Here is a 23812-nt window from a genome sequence, read left to right as displayed (position 1 = left end):
CTTAGTACACAAATATTTACTGAGCACCTAGTATATGCCAGGTACGATGATACGGTAGTGAAGAAAAAGATAAAAACTCTGCCCTCATGCAACTTTAAGTCTACAAGCAAAAACAAATAACAAATACATACTGTTGAGTAATGTGTGCTATGAAGAAAAAAACAAAAATGAGAGAATTAAAGAGCAATGAAGGGCAAAAGGTGTAGATCAGTGGTAGAGTGCTTGCCTAGCTCATGTGAGGCCTTGGGTTCACTCCCTACCAGTGAAAAACATTGTAAATTAGAGAATGATCAGGGAAAGTCTCTTTGATAAGCAACATTTGCATGGAACCCTGAAATAAAGATACAGCCAGCAAGAAGGCTCAGACAATGAAAACTACAAGTACAAAAGCCTTAAAGTTAGTGTGCTTGGAGGTCAATATGACCACAGCACAATAAGGGGATATGCTGCAAGAATCCAGGTGAAAGAGGGAAAAGTGAAATCCTGCAGGATTTTCTAGGTCATATAAAGAATTTCAGATTTTACTGTAAAATGAGAATCGAATGGAGGAATTCCAAGCAGAGAATTCCAACTTAAGTCACATCCTTTGGAGAAGACACTGTATAGGGTTTAAGGGAAAACAAGGAGATAACTTAAGAAGCTACAGTAGCTCCAAACAAGACGCTGTCTAGGGTGGGTTTTGCAGAGGAGGTGATGAGTTGACAGATTGTAGAAAGGTGGACTATCTACCAATATCTAACCATTCATTTAAGACTTTAACATTAGATATGTTTTATCTTTTTTAAAAAAATTCCCATTACAAAATTGGTCTTAAATGTCTTTTTAGGACTGGGAATATAGCTCAGTGATTGAGCACTTGCTTAGCATACAAGACCAACCGGTTCCTTTCCTAGTACCACAAAAATCTTTACACGTTCATAAGGCTTAGATAACTAGAAACTAAAAATGTACTTCAAAAGGACCTCAAATTTTTGTTTGGTTCAGTGACTCATAAAAGAAAAGTCTTCTGAATTTGTCTATTAACAAAAGAAATTTTTAAAAAATGAAAAATCTAAAGATGACCATGATATTACATCAAGGGAAAGGTTCACTTTATGAACTTGGTATGTAAAACCACATGAGTGGTATTACTTCCTCTCAAAGGCTTACTCATTTGACTACCAATATTTGCTAAGGTCCCTATGTTCCAGAAGCTGGGCTATTCCTAATTGGTTCCCATCAAAAAATGAAAGTAATCAATTATTTTTTTAAAGGAAGGTTGTGGAGGGATTCAGCCTTACTTTTAATTATATTAATTGAAATTATAAATTTTACAACATGAACTTGCCGATCCTAGTTCTAATGTACCAAGTAACCCTCCATTAAAAGCAAGAGGAGATATCCCTGAGGATGCCCAGAGATATACCATTCACTATAAACTCACTTTCTCTAATAACTGACAGGTCGGTCACCCAACCCCTCAAGGACCTCCAATGAGCACAGATATGATTATTAGATGGCTCCAGATTCTTGGCTATGACCAACTAGACCAGCAGTGGGCACTTAACCAAGTGGGGCCCCTCGATCAGTTTGCTGAACTAATGTGTAAGGGTTTATTCCTGCATTCCTGAAACAGGTCAACAGCCTCCTAACAAATTGCCATTTTATTTACTCTAAGCTAGTTTTCTTTGTTGTTTTTTGGTTGTTTTTTTTTTTTTTTTTTTCCTTTAACCTGAAACCAAACAATTCTAATTAAAGCAAACTTGCTTGACTTTAAGTGAAGTCCTAACTACCTTTGGGCTTAAAAATTCATCATAAACCTTTCTAAAGCACATCCAGGGCTTGATACATTTAAATTTCAGTTCAACCATATGTTAACAAGAGTCAGCAGACAGGTCAGTCACTTATTATCTATTCTCCTTTTCTCTGCCTCTTTGCCAGGGGAAAGGGGTCTATTCACACAAGATTGGAAAGACTGGACAATATTATCACCATTCTACTTAAGTAAAATAGCCACATGAATCACACATGTCCTGATAACCACAGAGAACATAATCTAAAATACCTCTCATTTTCTCTAAATAACACAAGAATTATCATATTATAGAAATTCAAATATTTTATGATTTAGAGCTATTTTATGCTCCTACATTCAGTTAAGCTATAGCACAACCAAACCAGTAGCACACAACAACATATTACTCTCTACAGTTACATGTCCCTTAATACAGCAATATTTTCTGAGAAAGCATCATAGTTGATTGCACCAGGTTGTGCAAACATCCTAGGGCGTCCTTACACAAACCTAGATTATACAGCCTACTCTACACATAGGCTTGCAGAACACATATATATGGCATAGCCTATTGTTCCTGGAGCCATGATGAATAAAACAGTACAAGATTAAATAAAACATTAGATAAAATGATACAGTAGGAGATACAGTAAACAGAAATTCTGTTGTTGAAAATGTTACAATAACTTATTTTTGAAAGTGGAAGGAGTACATTTCTAAACTCACAATAAAATACAATAAAGATATAAAACCAGCAACACAGGTACTTAATAATAAGTATTCTGAACTAAACATATTGTATCTGCTATAGTTCTGTATGACTCAGTGCTTTAGGTTTGTTTATAGCACCATCACCACAAACATGGACAACACAGTGCACCATGACCTTACATCAATTTGCAATGTCACAAGGTAATAGAAATTTTTCAGTTCCATTCTAATCTATGGGGCCACTGTACATGTGTGGTCATCACTGAAACATGCTGTTATGTAGTATGAGGCTACATTCTATTTAGCAAGCCAAAAAAATATGCCAAAATAGCCTTTAATCAAAAGCAAGAAGAGCATTGCCTTATATCCTGGTTTTAATAAAGAAAGGAAAAAAAAAAGGAGGGAGGAAAAAGGAGGAGAGTGGGAGGAAAAACAAAAGGGGAAAGAGCAAGGGAAGGCAGACTAGAACCTTCCAAGTAAGAAAATCAATGCATCACCTTAGGCAATGATTGCCAAGTTAAAAGCATTGCCAGTGTATGTAAAATAAGACTTCTAATCTAATGTTAAGTTTAATCATGTTCATAAGGTTTTTTTTTTTTTTGTGGACGGGGGTGCTGGGAATCAAACCTAGGGCCTCATGCATGCTAGGCAAGCACTTTACCACTAAGCCACGTCCTCAGCCCATGTTATTTGCTTTAAGTTCAACAACCATACTGCCAGGCAGGAGGGAGTCCCTTAATGGAGAAAAAACAAAATTAAATTGTCTCTGTGAAATGACATGGCTCTTCTAGCTTTATACCCACACTAAAATGACCAAAAACAGTGGGGTTTGGCACACACCTATAATCCCAGATATTTGGGAGGCTGAGGCAGGAGGATTGCAAGTTCTAGGCCAGTCTCAGCCATTTAGCAAGACCCTGTTTCAAAATAAAATTTTAAAAAGGGATGGAGATATAGCCCAGGGAGAGCACCCATCTCTAGTACTAACAGCATCAATCTCCACTGCCACCCAAAAAACAAAACCCAAAATTCTAACATTCCGTTTCAACTACACCTCACCTTGCTCATAAGTAGTATGAGAAAACCCCAGAACTGAGAGGGTAAGGTCAACTACTATGGGAACAGACTATGGGCAAGAAAAGATAAAGAAATTAGGGGACTTATATAAGAGAGGCGAGCAAAATGGCCTCACTGTAATAAAGGCAGTAGAGATTGACGAGAGGAGTATATTTACAATATGGGAAAACAAATAGCCTAAATACCTATTCAGAAGTTCAATCATGTAATGGAATTCTGTGCTAGCAACAAAGGATCCTAATGTAGATCCAATTTACTGATATAAGGGCTGCTATGAGGGCTGAAGACATAGCATAGTGGTTAGAGCACTCACCTAACACAACTGGGGTCCTGGGTTCAAACTCCCCACATGGAGGTGGGGGGGACAGACTTCTCTATAATTTTGTGATCTGAACAGTCATATAGACTTTTATTTACGATTATACTCAATATTGATGAAAATATGAGATTTTGTAGTTGTAGTTTGTGGTGCTGAGAATTGAACCCAGTGCCTCACACATGCTAGGCAAGCGCTCTGCCACTGAGCTACAGCCCCAACCCTATGATGAGCTTTTAATAATACAAACATCATTATGGAAATGTAAATTAGTATTACTTCTAGAAAGCAACTTGGAAGAACATATCTAGAACCTTAAACTAGTTCATATCCTTTAGTGTAGTATTCTTGGAGATGTCAGAGGTTGCAGGAAAATATGTATATACAAACAGTCATCAGAGATGGAAACGTAGCTCAATGGTAGAGCATTTGCATAGCATGCACAAGTCTGGGTTTGATCCCTAGGCACACCGTTAGGAACATGAAAGTGTAGGCAATCAAAATATCAAAACTGGGGAAGGTTTAAATAAATTGTGGTCTAACCATTCAATGGACTCAGACAGCTGTTAAACATTAAGCAAAATTTCAAGGCCAAAAGACTGAAGAGAAAAAAAAAAAAAGCAGAATGCATCATTCTGTTTGTTTACATTAGTCCCAACATTATAGGTACTACTACATCACCCCTAAAAGGTGGGCTTCTTCATGAATCCTGCTAGTGACCTCTTGACAAGAGTGAAGAGCAAAGAGCCACTCTCTGAATATATGACATGGGTTTGAACTTAACAATGTCTTCAAGCTATAGATCCCCAAAAATGTCCGATCCTAACAGAAATAATTTATAAACATTTTCATAATTTCTGAATAAGAAAGTAAATCATAAATAGATCTTCAAGAAAAAATTATGAAGTGTCCTGCATGGAATTTCAACTATGTTTCACTATATTAAGCAAAAATTACATACAAGGCCCACAAATAAGTAGCTTTTCAGGTCCCTTGGAAAGAAGAGCAATTCTAGTGAGTTAAGTTACAAAAGAGGAGGAAAAGGACAATTCTCAAGGGCAACTCCCTTGCTTTGACACTTAGTGCCTCCTGATTTGTGCACTTTCCCACACTCCTTACAGTTTATGGCAGTAATTAACATGAAAAGGAAATTCATGATCCTAAGAAAAGTGATATTTCTGACAAATATAGGATTTCATACTACAATAGCCTCTAAGTCATGCATATCTGAAGGATCCTGTCATGGGGCTTTGATGAAACCAGAAAACCTGAAGAAAGCAGTCCTACTGTCTCTACAGGATGACTGTTGAACATGGTGGTCTTAAAGCCCTTTAGATCTCAGTATTTCAGAAGCTATACCAATACATCATGGAGAAAAAAGGCAGAAGAGGTCAAGGATGCAACCAGCTGCTTGCAAAGACGCAGTCATTTAACAGGTGTTGCTGTGACCCATCCTCAGATAAATAAATATTGACAATCCAACACATTGTGTAGAGATGAATGCTCCTCTTCTTTAACATTTGCTATTTGCTAACAAACCTAAATTTGTTTCTGCCTTGTAGAAGCCAAAGGCAAACTATGTTCTCTTCTCCCCAGAAACTTATAATAAAATAATAACAAATAGATCTAAGTCAAATTTTATGAGAACGAGTTTGAAAATCATGGGCAACTGAACACTTAAAATTTCCCTCCAGGATATCTGTCTCCTTATGAAAACACCATTTATTTTCATTAAGACAACCATAAACTCAAATGCGGGTAACAACGACCAAGTAAACTAGCATTATCCAACACACAGCGGAGGAACTGCCTGGAAGAGAAGATTGCTTTGCCACTCTGAGTTAGATACATTCATTATTTAAAAGGATAACAAATAAAAGAAAAAGAGAATAATGTGCAGGTCCATATGAAAATCTATTACGAGCCAAGAAGAAAAAAAATATATATAATCTGGAATTCATACTGCTCAAAGTATCCAAATGGATCTCTGAATATTCTAATTCTGACTTTGTTTTCCTTTGGTCTAGAACACATCAAAATCAAATTAATGGAGAGATCTCATTATAGAATTTAACAATTATTTTCTCAGCAACAACTGAAAAATTAAAAAGGGAACATTGATGTTTAACAGTTTGTTTTCTATGAAGTCCTTTTCAATACTTCCTTGAGTCAAAAACCTAAAATTGTCATTTTGGTTTTGGAGCAGAGAAAGGTTAATATATTTTATCAAGCCACCAGTACTGTATCACTAATTAAATAAAAGATGTTTATTTTTATGTAGTGAAACAAACCATTCTATACATATCACCATAATAAAACTTCTGAGATTGTTCATCTTTAATTAAGAAACCAGATCTCATGATTCATTACCAATGAATCCTCTTAGAATCAAATGGAATGCAGTATACTTTTTAAAAACTTTTATAATTTGTGGGGTCTTATAAAACTAGTTAAGGAATGATAACAGAAAAATTGAATAGGCTTGAAACATGATGTTATCCACCACATAGTATCAAACCCATTGGATCTCACAGAAAAAGGAAAAAGAGGGAACAGGCCTGGACAACTGGCCAAAGTGCATGACCCAGAACTTCTACATTCAAAGGCTTGAAACAGGCAACAGAAGGAAACCTTACTGGTCAGAGTTAAGGCAATGATCGAAAATGCAATTCCCACACAGAAGAAGACGAGGGAGGTCACAGTGTAGGCTCAGTATCAGGGTAAAGTACAAATCACCTACCTGCATGTTACTTGATAATGACAGCCAGGCACAGGCCTGTAATCCCAAGCAACTGGGGAGCAGAGACAGGAGGATCGCAACTTAACAAGGACCTAAGCAACTTACAAAGGTCCGTCTCAAAATAAAAATAAAAGGACAGGGATGTGGCTCAGTGGTAAAGTGCCCCTGGGTTTAATCTCCAGTACAAAAAAAAAAAAAAAACTCTGTCCCTTAAAAGCTTACCAATCTTGCCAATGATTCAGAAAGAAATAGGTAAGGTCTATCAAAATACAGAGGTGGTCTCAGGACATAGCTCATTAATAGAAAGCCTGCCTAGCATACTCAAGGCCCTGGATTCAATCCCCAGCATCACACACACAACAACAACAATAATACATGTAGAAGATGTGACATCAGATGACAGGAAAATATAAGTAGATGAGGGACATTCAAAGATCTACTAGATTCTTCCACTGGTGAAACTTTGTGCAACCTTAGATTAAAAGTTGCTTCTCAAAGAAAACATTTTCTCATAGCAGCCTTAATATTAGGTAGATTTGAAGAAGAAATGAGATAAATATGAAAAATTAGCTATACAATAAATAATTCTATTTTATTCCATGAAACCATTAAAAGTATTTGAAAAAAGTTATAGTAGTACACAGATAAATTTATCTTAATATCATTATAGATAGCAATATATAATATAAAATTCCCCCTGCCTTTCAGTCTGGAGACAGGAATTCCACCTAAAATAAGAGATTCCTATGTAAACATACTATAATTAAAATACAAGTAACAATCTAATCTGATACAAAGCTGTGAAAGTTTATGAAATGAAAATTTTAATTAGGCTTTCTTGTTGTCTTTTTTTCCTTTAGTTTTGATGGGCCTTTATTTTATTTCATTTATTTTTGTGTGGTACTGAGTGGAACCCAGTGCCTCACACATGCTAGGAGAGCACTCTACCACTGAGCACTCTACCACTGAGCTACAACCCCAGCCCCTTTAATTAGACTTTCAATAAGTGTAATAGAAAAAACTACAAAACAGAACTACTGATTTATAAACTATATATTCTTTCTAGTATATTACATAATAGATAAATTTTTCTGTCAAATCTTACCAAAACTTTTCACATTTAGCTCAAATCTCTCTCCTCCAGGAAATATTTCCTGAACTTCCACAATTTAAGTTACCTCTCTCATGCCTGAAATCCTTCTAAATATTTTTATCATTGTTAGTTTTTCCCCTATAATTTTTATGTAAAAGTATTATCTCCCAATAGACTTTATTAGTATAATTCAGTCCTGAATACAATTATGCATAGAGAGCACAACACTTTTGTTTAATCAGTAAGAATTTAATATTGTGAAATAAAAGCATTGATCATTCCACAGTGTGTACATTTACGTGTGTATATATAGCCAAATATCACAATGTACCTAATAAATAATTATTTGTCATTATTTTTAGAATTTAAAATTTTTGGAAAATATAGACAATATATTTAAAATTTAAATTTTTAAAAAATTTTAAGCATTGAAATGTAATATTAAAAAACAGATAACACAATAAGATTCAAACCTGGAATCAGCCAAGAACTAACAAGAATAAAAATGTAATACAGTTATTTTATTCCAGAAAAAATTTAAGGGGAAAAATAAAGATCCTTTTCTAGACTTGAAAACTGGAAAAAGAAAAAGTTAACTTAATAGTTGGCAACTTTTTTTGCTTGTTTTTTCAATTTGTTAGTGATGGTTTCACTTTTAAGATTAATGAGTCAAGTGGCTGGGGATATAGCTCAGTTGGTATAGTGCTGTCCTCAAAGCACAAGGCCCTGGGTTCAATCCCCAGCACCGCGAAAAAAAGACTAATAAGTCAGAAGGAAAAGGAAAATGCTGGGAGAGGAAGGACCCTAATAAAAAGCACGGTGCCCAGAGCCTGCGTCGTGAAACGGGGCCTGTGCTGTTTTCTCATATACAGTAGAAGAGCTACCCTCTTCCAAATGCTACTCAGCTTCAAGAAACACTATTCTTTTTAAAGTGATCATATTCTTCTCTTGAACTGCCCTATTCACAAAGCAATGTCACACAGACGACTCACACCAACAATACAATATCCAAAAAAAAAGAAAGAAAAATTGAATTCATACTAATAAATCCCATGCAGACATTTAAAAGAATGAGAGGGGGATCTTTTAAAAATCTCATGCAGCCTAAAAGGTAGCTGAGGAAGGGGAAGGAAGAACAGGAAAAGGGAGAAGGGAGAAAGGGAGGAAAGGAAGAAGGGCAGACTAAGACCATTAGTTATGAAAAAGCAAGGCTGCAGAAATCTTTATAGTAAGATACTACTCAAATATGCATATATACACACAGGTGAGTTTAACATAGCTATGTAAGGCAAAAGGGCTGCATGAGAAATACGGAACATTTGCCATGTTACCCCTAAATCATCTATCCTCAAAAATTCTAAGTTCACATTTCTTTTACACAGAATCTTAGTGTACAAATTAATATTAATATTTAGCAATGATCAAACAATATACAGTTCTTGGCTTTCTCTCACTTTAAGGAAATTTTTCTACCTCAGTCATTCTAGGTTTCCCTGAAAACATCTCTGAAAAGCTCCCTGTCATACACAGAATTTACGCCCATCTGTCTCATACACAAAACTATGTCTAAAAATTAGCAAAACAAATATTATACAAATCCCCAATAATATTTTCTGCTACTATTTCTCCAAGTTGCAGGTCACTGATATTATATGGTAACCCAGAAAACACACCCCAATTTTTTTTCCCATTTACACCCACCAAATAATTATAACTTAAGAGCACTAATTGCCTCTGAGCTCAATTAAAATTAGCAGTCATAAACAATTCTCGAGAGAAGAAAACTCCCACCTTTTTGGATCAAACAGTGGCCCCTGATGAAATTGCATCATGAAAGGTCATCTTTATCAAACAAAACTCAAGGCCTCTCACTTCATTAAACAGCTGAAAGTAAATATATTTACCCAGTACAACAAGTATTTGGGTTTTTACCAACCCAGGAAGAACATTTTAGTGGTCAATGGTTAGCTACGAAGAGATTTACAAGCAATTTTTTTCCTTTTCCCATAACATGGGAAATTAATGTAGTTAAATTAGTCTTTTAAATGTCAATAAATCCTAGAAGACAGATTTAATCAAAGTGATGATAAAAAATATATGTCATGAAGCTAATGATAAACCTAAATGTATGTATAATAATATGGCCTAAAAGGCTGTATATTATAAACAAAATATTTGAAATCTACATTATTCCTAATCTGTTTTGGTACTGTTTAGAAAAGTACTATGTAAAACAAACAAAAATGCAAGCCACTTGATTTTAATTGTCTCATGGCCACATTTAAAAATAAAAAGGTGACATTAATTTTACCAAAATTCTATTGACCAAATATATCAAATTGTTTTCATTTCAACATGTGATCAATACTAAAAAATTAGTAAGACAGTTTACCTTTTTGTATGAAGTCTTGAAATCTTTTTTAAATAAATTTTATTGCGCAGTATCAAGGTATAAAATATGTGTGATACATAAAGATAGTAAAAGATATTTCAGTGAAGCAAATTACTTTCTATCATCTTACATAGCCATTTTCTTTAATTTTTGTAGTAAGAATAACAAAAATCTACTCATTAAGCAGTAATCCCGAATACAATTTTATTAACTAGAGTCCTCTTTTATACATTAGATTTCTAGACTTTGTTCAGCTGAATATTCCACTGTACACATACATACAATTTCTCTATCTGTTATAGCATAATTTGTTTCCATATCTTGGCTATCACACATAATGCTGCAATGAACATGGGAGCACAGGTATCTTTACAAGGTGGTCATTTCATTCCCTTTAAGTATATGTCCAGAAGAATGACTGTGGGGCTACACAGTAGTAATATTTTTAATTCTTTAGGCACCTCCAAACTGTCTTCCATAACAACTATACCAATTTACATTGCCATCAATAATGTTCATGAGTTCCCTTTTCTACACACACCTGACATTTTTTAGTTCTTGACTTTTAGACAATATTTATCCTAACAGGTGTGAAATGATATCTCACAGTGGTTTTGATTTGCATTTCCCTAATGATTAATGTTCTTGAGCACCTTCATAATCTGTTGACCATCCTTAGATATTCTTTGGAGAACTGTCTAGTAAGGTCCTTTGCTCATTTTTTTAATTGGGTTATTTGCTGTTCTACTACTGAAATATATGAGTTCTTTATAAATTTTTGATATTTAACCCTTTATTAGTACATGGCTTGCAAACATTTTTTTACAATTAATTAAATTGGCCTTACATTTTGCTGATTACTTCCTTTTCTGAACAACATCTGTATTTTACTCTCACAACATACACAATTGAGGCTAATCACATTTCAAGTGATCAAGAGTCACATGTAACTAGTAGGTGCCATATTGAATAGTAACACATCTATAACAAAAGTGGGTCAAAGATAATTTCCAAAGTTCTAAAGCATAACTGGCATCATCAACAGAAATCACTAAGTACCTCAACAAAAGGAGAATCTGCCTCTAAGGCAGATATAGGCTTATCAATAGAGTCAAAACATAAGAATTACAGTCAATACTCAGAATTTATTATGTGTCAGACCCTATTCTTAAGTATTTTTCAGGTAATATGTCATTTGATATAAGGCCACTGATGTAGGTACTAGTAATATCTCCATTCTACATATCCGGAAACTAAGACAAAGATAAAATAGGTAGATTTAACCAAGGTAGCCCAATACTATGGCACACACCTATAATCCCAGCAGCTTGAGAGGCTGAGACAAGAGGATCACAAGTTCAAGGTCAGTCTCAGCAACTTAGTGATACCCTAAGCAACTTAGTGAGAACCGGTGTCTCAAAATAAAAAATAAAAAGGGCTGGAGATGTGGCTCAGTGGTAAATTGCCCCTGGGTTAAAACCCCAGTAACAAAAAAGAAAAGATTTAACCAAGGCTATGCTCTTAACTCCATATATGCTATACTACAAGAAAAAAGCCAAGATGAGGGTTTTTTAATCAGAATAAAGAAAATGAGCATAAAATGAAAGATATAGCATGGAATATTAAAGCAAAAACTATATTTTGGAACTAAATTTTTATTACTGAATTATGTCATGTAAAACTTCCTATAAGATGCTCCAAACTCTAAACAAATTGTTATTTTAGATTAGAATTTGCATTTTTAAGTTTTTATTACCACAAACATTTCATTAACCTTACACTGGTAATGTAAAATGAAAATGTTTATCACCAAGTATCGAAAATTATAGTTTAAAGAAAAAATAAAGAACTGTTTTAAGATCATGGATTTCAAGTAATATATTACCTCAAGAGCTGTACGTTCTTTTTTGAAACCCTGATTGTATTACGCTTTTTATTGTGGACTTTTTAATAGTCTAATTCTCTTTATGGAGGGAAGAGGGGCTTATCCTCATCCCATTTGCTTATCACTTCAAAGAATAAAAAGTACAAGAAGATAAAACAGGCAAGAATAGAGCTAGTTTCTTTCCTATATTTCAGTTCTAAGGAAAAAAACAGAAAGTTGCATATACTGAACATCACATTAGATGGGTGCACTGTACCCCAAAACTTTGCCCTATAAGGGGATAATGCTTACTCACAAATGACACAAACATTACCTAACGGTCCATAAAAGGCTCCAAAAAAAATGCTAGACATCTCTTCAGAAAACAACATTCAAAAATTCCTCTACTGAAATAAACAGTCCTTGTTGAAAAAAATCTCTGATCAACTCTAAACTGACCCCTTTTGTGTACTTAAATCACAAGATAACATTAGCCTGATCCACAGTTGAAGGCCACGGCTGTGGCTGTCTACACACTGCCGTTTTCAGGGTGCTACTGCAAAGCCTCATCACACCTTCAGTTACATAACAAACCCATGGCCATGGTTTCATTATCCTGCCCACAAACTCAAACCTTCACAAAAGTGGCCAGATCAGAAGGATGGTGGGAGGCTTAAAAAAAAAATAATAAATAAAAATTACTTCACTTGTACAATGTGTCTGAACAGATTTAGCAACAGGAAACAGTTTAAAGTGCCAATATGCCACTGTCGAAACAAAGAACATATCAGCTTACTAAAAATGTTCAAAAATGTGTTAACATTTACATTTGTCTTTGATCAATTTGAACAACTTCATCAATAATGCTTCATATAAATGAACTTCATAAAGTTCACCTGTAAGCTTTTTTTTTTTTTTTAGTTTTTGTTTCTCTTTTTTCGTTTTGACTTGCCTAGCAGTAAATGTGTCAGGTACTGTGTTTGGCTCTTACATATATATCATCCCATGTTATTCTGGCTATGGCCTCCTCTAGGAATTAACAATGCTAGAATCAAAATGACTTCACCACTAACTTATCTGAACAGCCCCCCACTAGGATGACAAATAATCAGAGATTCACACATAAAAGACCAACTATTTATACTATGAAACTTTAAGATTAGTACTCAATTATTTATAAATGTCTTTTGCTCTTTGATCACTCTTAAAACTGATCAAATAAATTTAAGCATTAAAAACAATTCTTTTTGTTATAATAATAAAATCTTTAATATCACCAGAGAGAGTTCAAATCATATCTATGCTAAACTATAAATAAGGCTGAACCCAGTAGTGCCTGCCTAAAATCCCAGTTACTCAGTCGGCTGAAGCAGGAGGATTTTAAGTTCAAGATCAGCCTAGGAACATAGTGAGACCTTGTCTCAAAAAATAAAAAACTCTGGGGCTGGGGCTGTAGCTCAGTGGTAGAGTGCTTGCCTCGAATGTGTGAGGCAGTTGGTTTGATCATTAGCACCACATAAAAACAAATAAATAAATAAATAAATAATTGTGCCCATCTATAACTAAAAAATATTTAAATAAATAAAAAATAAAAATAAATTATGGGGATGTAGCTCAGTGGTAGAGCACTTGAGAGGGGTTCAATCACCCACCAGTGCCACAATAAACAAACAGAATCAGGTGCTGTGGTGCATGCCTGTAATCCCAGCAGCTCAGAAGGCTCAGACATGAGGATTGCAACTTCAAAGCCAGCCTCAGCAATTTAGAGAGGCCCTAAGCAACTCAGTGAGAACCTTCCTCAAAATAAAAAAGGCCCAGTAGTAAACTGCTCCTGGGTTAAATCCTTAGTACCAAAAAAAAAAAAAACCACAAACCTGTATAATCACTATATTATTATGACTTTAGCATGCAAAAAAAAAAAAAAAACTTACATAAAAAAAATAGTTCTAGGGCTGGGTTGTGGCTCAGTGGTAAGAGAGTTTGCCTAGCACATGTGAGTACTGGGTTCAATTCTCGGCACCACATTAAAAAAAAATAATAAATAAAATAAAGGCACTGTGTCCATCTACAACTAAACAAAATTTTTTTTTAATTTTTAAAAAGTAGTTCTAAAATAACCCATTAATATTTTAACATATGATTCAAGGTAAATCTTCAACAAAAATAATTCAATATAAAGCATTTTTTAAAAATTGCCCTGTAATTGGCCCTTTAGCCCACAGAAAATGCCAAAGATGACCATTCCTCTGATAAATATAATTCAACAAAAAAGCACTAAAAATTCAATTCAAAAATGAAGGCAATACATTTAACATAAATGAAAAGCTCAAGAACATATCATTGCATCTCTCCAAAAAACTGAGCATATTTAGTACCCTTACCTGTTTCTGAAAGGTATGTAACAGGATCCTGTCGCAAAATTTTGCTAGGTTTAGAAGACAATGGCAATTTTTCTGATTGCTTTTTGGCATTTTTTACCTGTACTGTCTCCTCTGATTCCGAATCTATATGTGAAAGGAAAATAAAACTTTGAAAAGAAGTATTATAACATTCTTAAAGTTGTTATCGTAAATTAGTTCCTCAAGGTCCTTTTCAGGGCATATCTCTCTTGTAAATTGTCACAGGTGACTTTCACCCAGTGATAAGCCTATATATTAGTTTCCTATTGCTGCTATTACAAATCACCACAAACTCTGCAGCTTAAAACAACACAAATTTTATTATTTTCACAGTTCTGGAGGTTATGAGTCTGAAAATTGGTCTCATTGGTCAAAAAAATCAAGGTGTCACAAACTTAAAAAAACCGAGGTGCCAGCAGGGCTGTGTTCCTTGCTGGATCATTTGGGGAGAATCACTTTCCCTGTCTTTACCAGCTGCTAGTGGCTGCCAGAATTTCTTGGCTCATAACTACTTCTTCCATCATCAAACCCAGCAACACCAAGTACAGTCCTTCTCATTCTGTCACCTCTGATTCTCTGAACTTCCTCCCTAATCTCTCTCCTTGTGCCTTCCTACTCTTTGTGCACATCGAGTCCATCTCAATCCAGGATAATCTCCCTATTGTAAGGTCATCTGATTAGCCTCTGTAACTTTTATTTCCTTCTGTCACTTAACCTGACAGTTGCAGGTTGTAGGAATTAGGCTGTGGGTATCTTTGGGAGCCATTATTCTGCCCAACCACAGCCTAATTGCCCAGATCACTTAAATATAAATCAGGACATAATGTGAGCACCTAGCATAATGCCTCATATAAAACAGATGTTTCATAACCTGTTGTCCTCCCTCTTCCTCTGCACCATGTATTTATAAGTCCTGCCTCAGTCTGTCCTAAATTATATTAAACAATTATATTGCCACAGTTTTCCAAACAAAGGAAACTCCTAGAGAACGTGACACACAATTCTTGAAATTCCTTATAACACAGAGCAGTAAAAGGCACACAGTAAATACTGAATACTTTTAGAACTGAGTCAGTACAATTTCTATCACTGTCAAAATCATGACAGTCTGGGTGAAGTGACAAGCTCCTAGAATTCCACTAATCAAGAGATTGAGGCCAGGAGTTTGAGACTAGACTGAGCAACATAGTGAGACCCCATTTCAAAAGATACTACCTATTATAGTGGTATACACCTATAATCCCAGCTACAAGGGAGATTGAGGCAGGTGTATCACAAGTTCAAGGCCTTTTAAAATGTAAGCAAAAATGACTACATCTTTCAATCGATCACAAAAAATAAATTTTAGACCTCTGCTTGAAAAGCAATATTTAAGTTACTCCTTTTCAAATTCAATTTCCAAGAAACTCCCAGTCCAAAGAAAAAGTAATATGATTGTTTTTTAAAATATGGGCTGGGAATATAGCTGTATATTATGTATATAGTCCTGAATTTGATGCCCAGTACTGCAAATGAATGAATAAATAAACACACCAGAGGCAAAGTAAATCTGAGACAGGCTATATATTCTATCCCCATCTCAATAAGCTTCTACTACATTAATAATTTAAGTTCTAGGCTGGGGATATGTGAGGCCCTGGGATTGATCCTAGCACCACAGAACACACCCATATACCCACACACACATATATATTATATATACCTTCATGATCTGATAAATTCTGCAGTTAAATAAAATTGTTTTAGCTGGGCACAGTGTTGCATGCCTATAATCCCAGCACTCAGGAAGCTAAGGCACGAGGTTCAAGACCAGCCTGGGAAACATTGCAAGACCTCCATCTCAAAAAAAATTTTTTTAAAAATTGATTTAATTTACAAATTGTTTTAATAGCCAAAAACAGTGGTGCACACCTGTAATCCCAGCAACTCAGAAGGCTAAGGCAGAAGGACTGCAAGTTCATGGCCAGCCTCAGCAACTTAGCGAGACCCTGTCTCAAAATAAAATATAAAAAGAACTAAGGATGCAGCTCAATGGTAAAGTGCCTCGGGGTTCAATACCAGATACCAAAAAAAAAAAAAAAAAAAAAAAAAAAAATTACTTGCACAAACAGCCCTATTCTCACAGTGCCTATAAACATCACAGAAAACTAAGTGCCTCAGAGCATCAATTTGGAAAACACAGTTCAAAGAAATACAAAACAATTTTTAAACTTTAAAGGTCCTCATAAGAAATATTACCTGAATCGTAGATAATCCTCTTTCTCTTGTTTGGTTGCTTCTGTTTGGAGGCATCCTCTTTACAAGAGCTATTTACCTAAAAACATCATAGTACAATTAGAACACAAAAAGTTTGTCATATAACATCCTTTTTTTCCCCCTCTGATTAGTCATGGCCTTAGTGGTTCTCAAGGGTAATTTTGTCCTCAAGGAGACAGATGTCAATGTTGAGAGACATAATTGTTTATCACAACTGAGGTGGGAGAAGGGTATAGGACATCTAATGAGGAAATCAGAGATGCTACCAAACATCCTACAAAGCACAGGACAGTCCTCCACAACAGAGTTATCTAGCCCAAAATGTTAATAATGCTCTTACTGAACTAAAGAATAAGACAATAATTGTATCAGGATGGTAAAGAATTACAGAAAAAGCTGTATTATTATTCAGCCCCTCTTTCAACACTAACCAATGCATAACGAAGAATAAAAGGATGTCAGATATTACAAGACAAGGTGCTATAGTTTGAATCTTGAGTGTCCCCCAAAGGTCCATGTATTAAAGGCTTGGTTGCCAGGGTTGCACTATGTGAGACATGTGGGCCTAGTGGATTGGTGACAGGGAGTGGGGAGGGGGTCCCCAAAAGGGGATTGTGACCCTTTCTCTTTCTCTTTTGGCTACTGGCCATGAAGTATGAGGTGAACAGCTTTGTTCTGTAATATACTTCCACCAAGATGTACTTTCTCACTACAGTACCAAGGTGATGAGATGAATCAAACATGGACTGGAACCTCCAAAACTGTGAGCCAAAATAAACCTTTTCTCTGTTCTAGTTTAGAAATAAAATCTAATCTAGAAGCCCACTACTAGCCAATGCCTGTTGGAAAACTAAAACCAAGGCAAAAGGTATTATTTGTATTTTGTAATTAAACATCACATTTCTAACATATTCAAATTTTTCCAAAAAGCATCAAGAAAGCAGACAAAAAATAAAAACTGTAATCAATTAAAAGGTACAAATACATGCTATTTCTGTCCATAATGAAACTTCAAAAACATAAAATCAACTAGTTTGCAAGAAAATGGAACAAATGAACATTATAATTCAATATATACCATTAAATCAGAGAAAAGAGTTAGCAGCAACTACAATAATTCAAAAGTCAAAGAGAGCCACAGAAAGAGCATCTCAAATTCTACCTACTATAAATTTTACCCAATTTCTTGCTTTCTCCCATACTATCTGGAACACCTCCAAGGCTTAGCTAAAGTTAAAAGAATTGAACACAGATTTCAGCTGCTGCCCATCCCAGGGAGGCAAGAATTTGAAGCTTGAAATTCAGTCAAGTCAGCTGCATGATAAACCAAAAGAATCAATATTCTTTGAAGGAATATAACAGAATCCAAGTGCCTACACTATCCCATTCACAATCTCCATGATAAATCCAAAATAACTAGCCATGCAAAGAAAGAAGAAACATGACTGTGGTGATTGATTTTGTATATATATATATATATATATATATGTAAACTTGACTGGACCACAAGGTATGCCAAATATTTAGTCAAACATCACTTTAAGTGCTTCTGTGAGGGAGCTTTTGGATGAGTTTAATAAAAAGACAATCAATAACAGGCTAAGTTGGGGCTGGAGCTATAGCTCAGTGGTAGAGTGCTTGTCTAGTATGTATGAGGCACTGGGTATCATCCTCAGCACCACATAAAAATAAATAAATAAAATAAAAGCATTGTGTCCATTTACAACTAAAAAAAAAAAAAATTCTTTTTTTAAATAATAATAATGGGCAAAGTTAAGCAGATACCCTTTGTTTTAGTCAGCTTTTCATCACTGCGACCAAAATACCTGACAAGAACAATTTAAAGGAGGAAAAGTTTATTTTGATTCACTGTTTCAGAGATTCAATCCATGGTCAGCCGATTCCATAGCTCTGGGTCAGAGGTTATGCAGAACATCATAGTAGAAGGACATGGTGGAAGAATACAGCTCAGAACATGGCAACCAGGAAGCAGAGGGAGCTATGCTCACCAGGGAAAGCTACTACTTCCTCCAGGCACATGCCTACAGTTACTGTCTAGTTAACCCATTAGTGGATTAACCACAGATTAGGTCATGTCTCTCATTTCATAACTGAAAATCCTTTCATATCTGAAAATTCTTACATTGTCTCACACCATGAACTTTTAGGGGACACCTCATACCTAAACCATAATACTGTCCCTCATGTAACTGAGCCTCAACCAAGTAGTTGGAGGTCTAAAAAGAACAAAAGGCTGAATAAGATTTTTTGTGCCTGACTGCCTCCCAACTAGGACATCAGTTTTTTCGTGTCTTTGGACTATAACTGGAATGTCACCCTTCCTGGGTCTTAAGTCTGCCAGCCTTCAGATCACAGCCACACTGTTAGCTCTCCTGGTTCTCAGGTCTCAGACTTAACACTAGAACTACACCATTAGCTCTCCTAAGTCTCCAAGTTGCCAACTGCAAATCTTGAAACTTTTTAGCCTCTATAATCACATGAACCCATTCTTTAGAATAAATCTCTTTATATTCTATTGCTTCTGTTTCTCTGGAGACCCCTATCTAATACAAATTTTGATACTGAGAAATGTACTGCTATAAATATAATATACATATAAAATAAATATACAAAATAAATATTAAATAAATATATAGATATATAAAATACAGAAGCACCTGTGGAACTGGGTAATGAGTACAAGCTACAGGGGTTCTGAAGTACAAGCTAGAATAAACCTAGAATGCCATAATTGATAATGTGGACACTAAAGACAATTCCAGTAAGGGTAAGAGGAGAGTTTAAGGAGTACTATAGTAAAAACTTCTTTCATCTCAAGAGAATATATACTCATGAATATATATTCATGAACAGAATGAAGATAAAAATACAAATGTTAGGGCTTGGGATCTAGCTCAGTGGTAGTGTTTCCCCAGCATGCACAAGGCCCTGGATCTGATACCCAACACAAAGAAAGGAAGGAGTAAGAGGTGATTGGAAATTGGAGTAAAGAACCTGGCTGAGTTGTGTTCTAGTATTTGGTGAAAGATAGAACCTCTAAAGAAGGAAATTAGATATTAGCTGAGAAGATTTCAGAGCAAAATGTTGAAGGTATAGTCTGAGTCCTGCTGACTGCTTATGGTAAAATGAAGCAGAGAGAGATGAACTGAACAAGGATTGTTAAGCAAAAAGGAACCAGAACTTGGAAGACGTGAAAAATTCTCAGCCTGTTCATCCTGTAAAAAATGAGAAAGTTTGTTCTGAAGAGAACACCAACAGCGTAGTTGAATTAGCACTAACGAGATTATGGGATTACACAAGCACAAACACTGCCAGTTTGAACAGAAGGGGATGGAGACAGGACAAAGGAAGGCTGTGAGACTTCTTAGATTCTATAGGACAGGACAATAAGAATTACATTCTTCAGGGAGAATAACAGCAAAAGCAATTTAGAGGTCATTAGGACTGCCTCTCAGTTTCAACAGTGAGGACAACAGCTTGGTTTCAACAGACCAGACATCCTCTATCTGTAGCCTTGAAGGTGAGAGGTCCTGGAGAGCCACAGAGGCAAAACTGCTGCCCAGGGCTGCGGAGGTGGAACTACCACCTAATGGGTCTAAAAATTAGGGCATAAACCCCAAGAAACTACTCTTGAGCCTTAAAACATCATGTGCCTTGCGTGGTTTTAGACTTACTTGACACTCACTATCCCTTTCTTCCTTCTGATGACTCCCTTTTGGAAAGGGAATGTCTATTTTATGCCTATTCCACCATCATATTTGGTTTCAGAGAATCACAGCAAGAGAGGATGAATCATATTTCAACTCTCACCTATAGCTAATATAGATGACATTTAGATGAGACTTTGGACTTTAAGACAATGCTGGAATGAATTTAGACTTTTTGTGGCTACTGAGATGGAATGAATATACTTTGCATACAAGGACACAATTTCAGGTGACCATGGGTGAAATGTTAGGGACTAAATGATTTGTCTATTAAATCTGTATTTACTCAAGGCTCCCACTTCATCCTTGAAATACTAGCCAGAGCAATTAAACAGACCAAAGAAATTGAAGGGAGAAGAACAGGAAAAGAAGAAATCAAGCTGTCACTATTTGCTGATGACATGATTCTATATTTAGAGGATCCAAAAAACTCCACCAGAAAACTTCTAGACCTCATAAATGAATTCAGCAAAATAGCAGGATATAAAATCAACACACATAAATCTAAAGCATATTTATTCAATAAGTGATGAAATATCTGAAGGGAAATAAGGAAAACAACTACGTTCACAATAGCCTCAAGGCTCCCAGAATATCAAGTTTAGGAACTCAGTTTATATATATTTCACACAATAAAAAATTATATTTGGAAAACTGACCTTGATTTCCTCTATTCCTTTCTTTCCTTTTAAACTTTCTTCAACAGACTTTGTTTTCTCATTCTTCTTTACTGTTTCACTTACAAGTTTTTTTCCACTTGGTAGAACTCCAAAGAATTTCCGAATGTCCTAAAAGAGAAAACCAAGACTCATAAACAAACAGTAACTGTATAAAATTCTAAGTTCAACAATAAATGGGGTAGCTTTACTCACACATTGGTTTACCCTGAGTAATTTCTCCATATCGAGATGGTTCCATGTGTGCAGTGGCATCCTTTTTATGTACAAAAGCTACCTGATAGAATTACCTGAGGTAAAAACAATTTGCCAGGGCTGGGGATATGGCTCAGTGGTAGAGCGCCTGCCGGGCATGCACAGGCCTTGGGTATTTGTTGATCATGTATGCACAACATAAGCCAGCACAGGTGGGGAGAAAATAAAAAGTTGAAGAATATGATCTTTATCCATGGGATTTACTCTTCAATTTGAGGGAAGTGTAACTCTCTCAACCCCAATCATTCTTAGTAACTAGGAAAACTTGAAATTATTTTCTCCTTTATATGATTTTCCCAAATTTCTGCAGAAAAAATTGGGGTGCTCATTATAATATGTTCTTGTTACTCTATCCCATATTCAACTATAGAATTCAAATCAATCCAATGCAACTTTACAATTTATAATTAAAATTACTCATTTTTCTCATCCTTTCCATGTATTTTCCCTAGCTTTCAAGAATTTACTCTTTTTTTTTTTTTTTTTTGCGGTACTGGGGATCAAACTCAGGGCCTTGTGCTTGCAAGGCAAGCACTCTACCAGTTGAGCTATCTTCCCAGCCCAAGAATTTACTCTTGAAGAAACAATGGTATAGAGGAAATAGACCTTAGAATCAGAAAACCTTGGTTTGAATCTGTGCTCTAGAGCTTTCTATTTTGTGTGACAAGACAAGATACCTATCTGTGGACAAGCTGCTTTAACTTATCTGTTTTCTCATACACAAAGTGGAACTAATCATGGCTGTGCTTTGTGAAGATTAATTATGCATCTAAAACAATTGTGACTCAGTTAAAAGCTTCAGTTCACTTCACTGCTGAACTATCCCTTCACAACACCAAAACATCTCCATTTACAAATTATGCTTATAGGCAAGGGTGTAAGGAACACAAAACAATGAGAACTTAGAATCTTAATTCCAAAGAACTGGGTTCAAGAACCAGCTGTAGGGGCTGGGGCTGTAGCTCAGTGGCAGCATGTGTGAGGCACTGGGTTTGATCCTCAGCACCATATGAAAATAAACAAATAAAATAAAGGCATGCTGTCCACCTACAAAAGAAAAAAAAGAACCAGCTATACCATTTTAACTTTTTTCCTATCCTTCACGTTCATAATGTTTAATACTTTTTATCCCTCCAACGTCTCTTTATTCTTTGAGAGAAATGACTACAAAAGTACTTTTTAAGGTATAAGAAAAGATAGTAATTATTTTCTAGATCCTGTCATATTCTTACAATATCAAAAACCTCAAACTGTGTTTGTTCCAGACACAAATAGCTTTGGACTAAGTCAATAAACAAAGAAGACAAATGAGGCACAGAGGCATGTTAAAATGAGAGATGAGAGAGAGATTAAAGACTTCCCTTTTAAACCCTCTTGTGTAAATCTCCTAATAGAGAAAGTTATAAATCCATTAATTAAGTCCAAATCTAAAACATACTGCTTACAGAATGGATACCTCATCTATAAAACTGAGACACTTGAGTGAGGAGCTAAAAGCAAAGGACAAAAAAAAAAGTCTTCCTTGTAACTTCCAAAGAATCAAGTTTGAGGCTGACTACTTTATTGCTTCCGAAGGAAACGAGTTTCACATCAGTTTCCCTTTTTGAAATTACACAGTGATTCTTCACTAAAACACATACAAAGAAAGAGTTGCACCATAGAAATACCAAGACTTGAACCATCAGTGTACAGCAAGTTTTGGGACATCAAGTCTTTTTAACATCAGTGTACAGCCTGTTTTTGGATCTCAAATGCTTAAAACTCCAAAGAAAAAGAAAACAAAATAAAATTCAGAGAATAAAACTATCAGCAACACTGAACACTGATTTCATCTCTACTGCCACTCTTAACACTGTCACGCCCTTCCCTTCCTAATTCTTTCCACTCCCTCCTTGCCTTTTTCCTTCCCCCTTATTCTACCCACTCCCTTCCCCCATATCCCTGTACTATAACTGAAGCCTAAGAGCTAAAGAAATAAATGCATTCTGATCTCACTTAATATGTACTGAAAACCTAAACTTTTAGAAAAGAATTTTCATAGACAACTTCTTAGGACTCTTTCCAGTGTTAGCAGTTGTAGAATACAAACATGTAAGAGACAAAGGCCAGCAATTAGGCTAATTAATTTATACTGTGTGACTTTACCTTGCCCTTCCAATTAACATTCCCTTTCTAGTATTCTAGATCTTCAAAGATTTCATGAACTGCAGATCAATCCTAATAGCTAATTATACTACCAAATAATAGTTCAACACTTCCCTCACCTGCCAGAATAATATCCGATGCATAAAAAGGAAGAAAAAGGAAAAAATTTTAAATTTACTTTTATAATCTTGGCAAGGGGAAGGCCTTTTAAGCAGAAAATCAAAGCTATAAACCATCCATAAAGAGATTAGAGAATATCACACAAAAGATGTCATAAAGTTAAAATAGAGGTAACCAAGAATTGTCTACATCATTTGTAAATATATGTAGTATATAAATGGATTCCTACAATTCAACAAAAGATAAGCCAATATAACAATAAAAG

The 23812-nt window shown here is 35.4% G+C and overlaps 1 protein-coding gene across 1 annotated transcript in view; it reads right to left on the bottom strand.

The window, feature by feature from the left end:
* The window catches only part of Rfc1 (replication factor C subunit 1), a 70630-nt gene that overhangs the window by 34514 nt on the left and 12304 nt on the right, over positions 1-23812 (bottom strand). Inside the window, 3 exon segments of the mRNA XM_047566151.1 lie at positions 14349-14471; positions 16605-16680; positions 21010-21138. Of these exon segments, the coding sequence (XP_047422107.1) occupies positions 14349-14471; positions 16605-16680; positions 21010-21138 (328 nt within the window).

This window comes from Sciurus carolinensis, chromosome 10 (assembly GCF_902686445.1).
Source record: "Sciurus carolinensis chromosome 10, mSciCar1.2, whole genome shotgun sequence".
Taxonomy (NCBI): Eukaryota; Metazoa; Chordata; class Mammalia; order Rodentia; family Sciuridae; genus Sciurus; species Sciurus carolinensis.
Note: the sequence above shows the minus strand (reverse complement) of the source record. Positions and strands in the feature narration are given on the sequence as shown.